This window comes from Camelus ferus, chromosome X (assembly GCF_009834535.1).
Source record: "Camelus ferus isolate YT-003-E chromosome X, BCGSAC_Cfer_1.0, whole genome shotgun sequence".
Taxonomy (NCBI): Eukaryota; Metazoa; Chordata; class Mammalia; order Artiodactyla; family Camelidae; genus Camelus; species Camelus ferus.
Window position 1 is genome coordinate 59416105 of NC_045732.1, and position 10157 is coordinate 59426261.

The 10157-nt window shown below is 37.4% G+C and overlaps 1 protein-coding gene across 2 annotated transcripts; it reads left to right on the forward strand.

Annotated features, from left to right (window-relative positions):
• The first annotated feature begins 401 nt into the window (after positions 1-401).
• Positions 402-4775, forward strand: PABPC5 (poly(A) binding protein cytoplasmic 5). 2 transcript variants are annotated; one of them, XM_032475058.1, is made up of 2 exons: positions 402-624; positions 1196-4775. In XM_032475058.1, the coding sequence occupies exon 2, from the start codon at positions 1337-1339 to the stop codon at positions 2483-2485; it is 1149 nt and encodes a 382-aa protein (XP_032330949.1). In that variant the 5' UTR covers positions 402-624; positions 1196-1336; the 3' UTR covers positions 2486-4775. The 2 variants fall into 2 exon arrangements, with proteins under 2 accessions (XP_032330949.1, XP_032330950.1); XM_032475059.1 differs by having other exon boundaries at positions 1311-4775.
• Positions 4776-10157: the final 5382 nt, after the last annotated feature.

Below are 10157 nucleotides of genomic sequence, written 5' to 3' on the forward strand. Positions count from 1 at the left end.
AACCACAACATGGCCCTGCGTTTTATTTGACCCTGTGATCATTTAACACCGGACTGGGAGTCCCGTACAGCTGTTGACTGACTTTCCAATGCACTCAGGAGAGTATGCATCCTATATGCTATTTTCGAAGCAGAAATGATTTAGGAAATTGGTTGAAAACAACCACAACTTATGAGAGTTCTTTCAGCTTAGGTCGTCACCTTCTGTGATTTGGGGGTCAGCAGCCTAAAGATAATGTTTTAAAATAATAAATACAATTTCAGAAAGAAGAAAAAAAATCTGGAAACCATTTTCATCTTCTTTCTTTCTTTCTTTCTTTTTTTTTTAACATCTTGGCACAGAGCAAGCGGGAAGTTACTTAGCACGGTTCCGGGTTTCCTTGCGCCCCGCCCTACCACAGCTACAGGCTTTTTAGTCCCTGGGTCGGTCTGTCCTACGGGGAGCAATCGCTGTCCATCGGTCGGCGCTCTGCCCGCCCGCCGCGCATCTGCCCTTCTCTCCTGACTCCGCCCCGCATCTGTCCGGAACCGCCTCGCGTCTGAGCTGACCCAGTGCGCGTCTGCCAGTCAGTCCCTCCGGACCCGCCGCGAGTCTCGGGCTGCCGAAATCACCGCGCGTCACTCGGTCCGTACCCAGTGGGCATCTTGGGTATCTGGGCGGTCTCCGGTCCCCCGCGCGTGTGTCTGTCTGTCTGTCTCTCTGTGCGATCCGCCGCCTGCAGCCTGTCTGCCGGCCGCAGCGCACCAAGTGTCCAGTCTGCCCTTTTCGCTGACGCTGAGTGTGTGCAGCGGCCTTAGTGAGCCGCGAGCCCGCCGGAGAGCGGTCAGGCGGCCGGCGGAGGAATACACGCTCGGCCCCTGCCCTTGTTGATACCATTTTAAGCCAACACTAGCTTGAGGCCTATATTTATGCGGAAAACGGGCCATGAGGCCTCTGTCGGCCAAGCTAAATGTGGGGAGCCAGCCAGCTGCTTGATGATTTCTTACAGTTTCACGGGGAAAGGGAAATTTCTTTCCTACGACTGGCTTTGGAAACTGATTTTAAATCTGAATGGGTGGAAATGATAAGCCCCCCGCCCCCCCCCCACCCCCGGTAGGGAGAACACATTCGTTATTGGGGTGCTTTTTTTTTTTTTTTGTCTGGTGCGTGTGTTCTGAGCCTGCTGACCAGCTGTTTCTGAACTTCATTTTCTCAGCCTCAACAGTGATTCTGAGTCTGCTTTTAGCTTCCTTCGCCTTGGCTTTTTGCTGTTTGTGAACAGCTGCTTGGCCCATAGCTTAGAGAAAGCAGCTTTTTTTTTCTCTCTCAAGAGAGCCTCCTCCCTGTGCTCAGAGAAATGGGGAGTGGGGAGCCTAATCCTGCTGGCAAGAAAAAGAAGTACCTCAAGGCTGCCCTGTACGTGGGTGACTTGGACCCAGATGTCACCGAGGACATGTTATATAAAAAGTTCAGGCCCGCTGGCCCTCTGCGCTTCACCCGAATCTGCCGTGACCCGGTGACCCGCAGCCCCCTGGGCTATGGCTATGTTAACTTCCGCTTTCCTGCGGATGCTGAGTGGGCCCTTAACACCATGAATTTTGATTTGATCAACGGCAAACCATTCCGCCTGATGTGGTCTCAGCCAGATGACCGCTTAAGAAAGTCTGGCGTGGGAAACATATTCATCAAAAACCTGGACAAATCCATAGACAATAGGGCCCTGTTTTACTTATTTTCCGCTTTTGGTAACATTCTATCCTGCAAAGTCGTGTGCGATGACAATGGCTCTAAGGGTTATGCCTATGTGCACTTTGACAGCCTGGCCGCTGCCAATCGGGCCATCTGGCACATGAACGGGGTGCGGCTCAACAACCGCCAGGTCTATGTTGGCCGATTCAAATTTCCCGAAGAGCGGGCGGCTGAAGTTAGAACTAGGGATAGAGCAACTTTCACCAATGTTTTTGTTAAAAACTTTGGCGATGATGTGGATGACGACAAACTGAAGGAAATTTTCAGTGAGTATGGGCCCACGGAGAGCGTTAAGGTGATAAGAGATGCCAGTGGGAAATCTAAAGGCTTTGGCTTTGTGAGATACGAGACACACGAGGCTGCTCAGAAGGCTGTGTTAGACCTGCATGGCAAGTCCATCGATGGGAAAGTCCTCTACGTGGGGCGAGCACAGAAGAAAATTGAACGTCTGGCTGAGTTAAGGCGAAGATTTGAGCGGCTGAGATTAAAAGAAAAAAGTCGTCCTCCAGGGGTGCCCGTCTATATTAAGAATCTGGATGAGACCATCGATGATGAAAAACTGAAGGAGGAATTTTCTCCCTTTGGATCAATTAGCCGGGCCAAAGTGATGGTGGAAGTGGGGCAGGGCAAAGGGTTTGGTGTCGTCTGCTTCTCCTCTTTTGACGAAGCTACCAAAGCAGTAGATGAGATGAATGGTCGTATAGTGGGCTCCAAGCCCCTGCATGTCACCCTGGGCCAGGCCAGGCGCAGGTGGTGAGAAGAAGAATGCCCAGTTTGTTTCAGCCTTAAGCTGGTGCCTGCTTAGTTTGGGCTACTTTGTGATAAGAGGTTATTTTATGCCAATTCCCAGGTTTTTTAAGTGAATACTTTCTTTTGAAAAAGAGTGAAACTAGAGAACCTTGTTCATTTTAGTGAAGAACATGATTTCTAATCGTAAAACTGTCATTTTGTACTATTTTTCGATATAATACCCTTAGTAATGTGTAGAATAAAGTTTATCCCTCCACACACTTTTTTTCCCTAAACCAGTCAAGGTGAAGTAACTGATAGAGTATATTTCCTTCCTTATTTCAATAATATTACTAAATTTAATTTCTTCTATGAACATATTTTCTAAATGGTCCTTACTTCTGAATCTATCACAGTGAAAACTTCTAACTTGCTTTTTGAGAAATCAGTAAAGCAGGGGAATGTGTATATGATCCAGTTAATATTTGTGCATAATTTCACTTTAAATTATTATTTAAAATGAATATTCTTTTTTTAAAGATGTGCGCTTTCTTTCTTCCCTTTATTTATTGATATAGTTTTCCTTTTTTTTAATATATTGTGGGCATATCACAGACTCGATAGTGGCTTTGACTAAGTGCTGAGAGATTTCTTTATTAATTTCACACCCAAAGAAATAAGCATATTGGTGTTTTCTCAATCAGTCCCTTAGAAAATTAACACTTTAGGCATTGATTATTTAAATTCTAAGTTTCATCTTAAAAACCTTTCCTGAGAAATTTAATATTTGAAGACTAGTCTAACGAGCATTCTTAGCGCTCATTTTTTAAAACTCCTTAGTAGGTATACTTGGATCCTGTTTAATTAACAAGAAAAGTGAATAACAGCACTGAATTGCCTTTATGTATGGGTAACTTTGAGATTACCTTCAGCCTTTATTAAGCGTCAATGTAGAAAGTAAATAATCCATGCAATGATTTTGAAAACTACTTTGAAGTACATCTTCTGTTAAAGTTCTCATCATCTCCTGTAAATTGTTGGATATATCCAGGAGATAATATTTGCAGATGTTTCAAAGGAAAAGGTGGTCTCTCTTGATGAAATCATGTGCCTCCATCTACCATATGAGAGCTATTAATCAAGCATGGTTCTCTTTTTGTCCGGCTGCTTGGAAGTTGTGACAAAATGTTCTGTTCTATGTTGCAGTTACATTATTCAGCCTGTAATTTCTATGTTACAAATTTTCCGTGTTTCACTTGCAGGTCCTCCTTCTCCATACTCATCTATCTTCCATCCATGTTACACTTACTTCTATGTTTTCTTTGGGTTGCTTTTCTTTTAATATATGTGAGTTCAAATCTACTTTGGAGTTAGAGAAATAAATACCTAATTGATGTCAAATATCAATAATTGCCTTCTAAAAATAAGATTCACTCATACCACAGATCCAACCATCTGAAAATGTTTTGTTTCTATTTCCAATTGGTTTTTATTACCTTATATAGAAATCTTTGGATTCATACATAATACAATATAAAGACATACTTTCATTAACACTTTTGTTAGCTATTTGCCCCTAAAATATTGAGCATAACCAGTTTCTATGTAATCATTTATCTATAAATTTCTTATATATCATTATCAAATATTTTCAAATGGAAATTTCTGCTTTTATTGATTACGGACATAAATGCTCCTTGTAAAATAAAAAGTATACAATTCAGAAATTTATAAAGAAGGAAGTAAAATTCCCAGAATTCAGAGATAACCACTATTAATGTTTTAAGTGCGTACATAGCCTTCCATGCCTTTTCCTATGTATACACAGTTTTGCAAACAAACAAGAAAACATACTATGTGTACTGTCATGTTTTTACTTAAAGTTTAAGCTAAAACATAATCATCTTTTCATATCAATAAATACTGATCTGTATCATCATTTTAGTGACTGTGTAGTATTCCATTGTGTGGATGTACTCTAACTTATCTAAGTAGTTCATTATTGAATTGAGATTTATGTTTTTCAATGTTTTCTACATTTGTAAACAAGCTGTGACAAACATCTTGGCTTAAAAACAGTATGAACTATATGAGCTTGATAAAAATATCTATAGCATGTAAAATGCATTATATTGATATATATGTATCAAAAGATTGAAAAGTGTTCAAGGTATATTCTTCATTTAAACTGACAAAGGGAAAAAAATCACGGGATATAATTTTTCATATTTTATGAGCCTACTTGCTTTACATCGTGTGATCATTAAAGTATATGAAAATGAAGCAACTTCAAATAAAATTTAAAACCCTTACATTGGTAATTATTTACCATATGTACTCTCTCTTCCTTTCCCCCATTTCCAGTTTTCATTTAAATTTATAACGTGAAGTGTCAGTGTTAACCTCTGACCTTTACAAATGCTTTGATTCAGGATAAATCGCTGACGATTTCTAGAGGGTAAAAATCTTTAAGTATAAGCATTTAATGCCTTTGGAGAAATTATTTAAGTACTTAAATTATTACTATTTTCAAAAAGTCAGTATAAAGAAAAGGAGTAATTAAAATATGGTTAAGTACTGATAAAATACATGTTAGGACCCTGAGAAATAGTGAAAAGAACTCTGTAAATTCAAGAGGTTAAAAGCAGGGAGGAAATATAAAGGAAAGGTAATCTCTATTTGAATTCAAACATCTGGGTAGTTTTTCAGTCTTGTACTTTTCATTTTTAGCTACATGTAATAGGCTTCTAATAATTAAGGCTTCCAAAGGGGATCAAAGCAACTGAACAGTTTAAATCAGTGACAAAGCATTAAAAATAGATTATTGTTCACTTTCTAGCACAAGATAATTAGTAAAACTGTACTATCAGTGATCAACTTAATGATGGACTGTTTAATACAAGATTTTTTTGTTTTTCTTTTTTTTCTTAGCTTTTCAAAACAGTCACTTGTACCAACTTCAAATGTGCCCAGGGAGAAGAAAATTAATAATTTTTTTTTGTGATTGCAAAACATCATATTAATGGTTATTTGGGGGAGGATTTCTGTACAGGAAGTTTCAAGCATACTGATGCCTTTCTGGTTGAATCTGTGGTTAAGGGAAAAAATCAGATGTTACATGTGTAAGTGATATGTTTAGCCCAGTGGAAAAAAAATAGAATAATTATTTCTTTAAAAGAATATTTAGGAATGGAGTGAATACCATCTTACCTATAAATAAATGGTCTGATTTAAGGGAACAGTTAAAAATGTATCAATAAATGACTGAATCTAGATGATACAGGTGTTTGCAAGCACTTATGACAATATTTGGAACATGGTTAGCATTCCATGGTTACTTGTTGAATTAATGAATTCATAATCTGTGGATTATATCCCTCCATTTGTTTGCTTTCCAATTCTCTTCTCAGTATTTGACAAGAGAAATGAGTTAGTACAGAATAAGCCATTTTTATTAAATCTTGTCCTATGAAGAAATAATTAAGAACTGATAGGTTACATAGATTGGTGCTTCTTAGCTAATGTTACCTGTAATATAGACTCTTGCTTATCCTGTTAAGGTGTTATCAATGCTTTCACACTTATGCTCTCTTTTTGCATTAATGTTCAACACGTGATGATCCTCCCTTACACAAAGCGTCTAATAATTGGCATACTTTACATAAAAGTCTATTTTTAGAGTCATGCTTGTTAAATAAATTAATGGTATGGTGCTCTAAGACTATTCCACAACATTTTGCTCCTGCTTTGAACCAAGTGATGACAATAATCCCTGAGACACTACTGCTTGTGCATGTGAAATGAATTAATTCTTACATATTTCAGGGTGTTAATTACCTCCCAAGAAGTATAACCTTCCAAATGGTTTCTTGGAGCCTCCAGAGAGTTAGTGTATCCCACTTGGCTCCAGGGAGGGGATCACAGTCAGTAGTTACAAATAATCTCGCCACCAATGGAAATCTGAGAAGAAGAAGGCGTGACCAACCCCACATACCGAGGATGTAATGCCCATGCAACTTTAAAAAAAAAAAAAAAAATGAATTCCAAGTTCTTTCACCCTCTAAAAGCAAAGTCAATTTTAAAAGATCTCCCATTTGACACACAGAAAAGATCAGTGTTCTCACTAAATTTCTCATTCAAAATTTGGGGCCTTCATAGTTTAGTTTATTTAATTTAAAAAAAAATTTACTACTTTAGAGAGACTGCAAGAAATGGGATGAGGGCTGACATCGTATGGCAGGACTATGGCAGTCACCTGAGTCAATTAGTTTCTTTGTTTTAGAACTTATAGTAAGTAAAATACCAGATGTTGGCATCACTGGTATAAAAAGATAAGTGTTCTATAATGTAGAATAAATAAAATGTACATGGGATTGATTTGAAACTTCCAAACAGGTAAATTATGCTCTTGAAAAATCAAGGCCTTTTAAAATAATATTTGGGAGCATTTAAAAAGTAACTTTAAGCTAATTTGCACAAAATGGCAAACGACTCTTTTTAAAGTCACCTCTCTGAGGATTTTGAGCAGACTAAATCCCTGAATAGACAAACAGAGAGGAATTTGCAAGCTTTTCTTTTTCGGTGTTCCAGGAAGCCCAGCATATATCCCTAACTGGTTTCATTGCACAAAAATATATTATACTTTAATGTCCCTAAATAAAGGAGTAAATACCTTACTTTTTTTGTGATGAAGGACAGCTTTATTACATTATGGCAAGGATAGTGACAAATGCCAATCAAGATGAAGAATGTTTTTCCCAGATCATTAAAGAATTTTTAGCAGGGGAGGGTATAGCTCAAGTGGTAGAGTGCATGCTTACCATGCACAAAATCCTGGGTTCAATCCCTGGTACTTTCTCTCCAGATAAGTAGATAAACCTAATTACCTCCCCCCCAAAAAAAATTTTTTTAAAAGAATTTTTTAAAAAGGGAATTGGCGAATTAACTCAAGAATAATTTTTTTAAAAAAGTATAGGGAAATAAGGAATAGTTTATATGTTATAAATCTAAATGAAGACTGTAAAAACAGCAAAATCCTACCTAGTTGACATCTACATTAGGGTGAAGCATCCTGAATCATTTTCAGTCAATATGTATAGTTATTCTTAACACTGATTTGACAACTACAGTAATACTAAACCTCAGGAGTATTTCATTAGGAAGTGAATTTCTTAAGTATTCATGCTAGTCTGCTTCTCTGTGTCCTCTTACCTCCATCACCTATTCTCACACTCAAGTTTATACAAAGTTTTGCTGGTTGATACAGTTTGTCACAGCATCACCTTGAAAATTTCTATTAGATCAGCATGTATGTGATATTGTACCATTTTGTTGCCATAAAGTTTCAGGACCTGCATGGCAAGCCACAGCCAAGGGTGGAAAACATCTACTGTTTATACAGGGATGAGTGTATCTAGCTGAGGGTATTCTTTTTTAAAAAATGTAAATATCAAAATGATGTTAATTAAAACAAGAACAAAGCTGTGGGGTCCCTTGGGAATTGTGGTTGTATAAGGTATACATGGGCTGGAGCATCTGAGTAGCAAAGACTAGATAATAACAATGAGAAATAGATATTGCTAACGTGGAACAAATTTTGAGATATGAAAGCAACATTCCAAGCATAACAGGAGATAATGTGAAGAGAAACTGCAACTTTTCTGAACGGGCAACATAGGCAATGAAAATTATCTATACGCAGCCTTTTGTCATTTTGTGGAGACAACACCACAATAATGTGAACTCTCTGAGGCAAAGAGCAAAAATATCTAGGAAGATACAGTTCTCTGAAACTTTGATTATATTTTGATGTAAGTGAAACAAACTGTGAAAGAATGAAAAACAAGTATGAACTAAGTACATCTCTTACTTCAGTCTCCAAGAGGAACCAGTTTCACTTTAGGCAGAATGATTTTCTTAGACCACTGGGTCGTTTTCATTATTTTTGACCTTTAGGTTGTGAGACATGCATTTATGTAATCTATTTTAATGCTCAACAACAAATGTATTTCTGCAATCTATTTTTTTTATTTCTTTTTTTTTAACTCAGCATTTTAATTTGGTTTCTTTGTTTGTTTGTTTGTTTTTGGTAGGGAGGGATAATTAGGTTTATTTATTTTTAGAGACGGTACTAGGGGTTGAACCCAGGACCTCATGCATGCTAAGCATGTGCTCTACCACTTGAGCTATACCCTCCCTGCTATTCTATTTTTAAGGCAATATATAAACCAGAAAGCAGTGTCACAACCTTTCCTCAAGAGCTAGTTTCAACATACAGATCATTTAAACTGAATTTCTGATACAAGTAATCACATGCTTGAAATTTTATCTCTAATCTTGGGCCAAGAATTTAGGGCTGTGAGAACTGTGTTTTAATTGATCTTGGCTCATACATTTTTAGTGTATTGTTTGGTAGAACTGTTTACCTTGCTTAACTTAATGGCTAGCTCTCAGGTTTCTGAAAATGTCATTAAATATTTGAAACAATATGGAATCTGTACCTAAAAAACAAAATTAAGGCTCATTGAATAACTAAGGACACAATACTAAATGATTTTAGTCAGTATTAGAAATTCATCAGTAACAGAGAGAGGAATTTCAGATAAATCGAATATACATATTTTGAAATGCCAAAAAAATGGATTAATATGAATTAATACATTGTCCCCAAGGAGAAAGTTCCCACCAAAATATTTAAAGGTAAGGATTGGATACAGAAGGGCAAAAAATTAATAGAAATCTTTCACAACTACTCAGAGAGGGGAGCCCCCTTTCTCTGGTGCACCATCAGTTTAGGGCCAAAGGAGCAATGAGACATAGAGAAGGTAGAGAAAAGAGACAAAATTTGGCCTTTAGAAATATGAACTTGTGGTGCCCTGTGGAAACTTCATTAAGAAGAGTCAGGATTTAATGCTTAAAGTTGTCTTAGGAGATAAATTATTTCTTCCTTTCTTAATCTCACATATGCTACCTAAAATCTCAGGACCTCCTGGAATTCTTATTAAGATATTCTAGCAATAATTTCTAACTTCCAACAACAATGACTCTGAAATGTGCTATGGTGTTTTGATTTTTTTAAGCTCCCCGTGTTTTGTTGTTTGTACTCAAACGTCCCAATATTTGCTCTTTCCAAGGTGCATTGGTGAATTTCTAAATTTACTATGATACAAATGGTAGCTCATTCCCATCTAAAAATTCAAGATTTGCATGGTGATTGAGGTGGGAGGCAGTACTAGTTCTAGTAAAATTAAAATCTTCTGTTTATAGGGATATTGGATGGATGGATGGATGGCTATGTGTATGCACACATAGCATAAAGAATAATGAAGAGTCAATAAAAAGGGAGATAAGAACAAATGCACGGAACCCAGGAATAATGAGGCATCTCCTCTCAAAAGGGTTCAAATTAAGCACCACAGAACTCCTACACCAAAAGCAATGCTTTGATTCCCAAGCAAGGCTGTGCTCCAAGGAAAGGTGATAGGACAAATGAGAACAGTTGGAAAGAGCCGTAGGCAAGTGACTGTGGTCCCTGTGGCAATTCACTCTAGTGAGATATTTACAAAGAACTAATATTTACCAGCATGCTGGTGGTAAAGGCCTGGCCCACATGTAATTAAAAATTCAACATTGAAACTTGCTCAGTGCAAGTCAGCATTCTATGTTTCTCAAAATTTAGTCACAGAGTGTATCAGAATCAT

What these genes read in the sequence shown, in the direction of transcription:
- PABPC5 (XM_032475058.1), top strand. Translation starts at nt 1,337, where the DNA reads ATGGGGAGTGGGGAGCCTAATCCTGCTGGCAAGAAAAAGAAGTACCTC.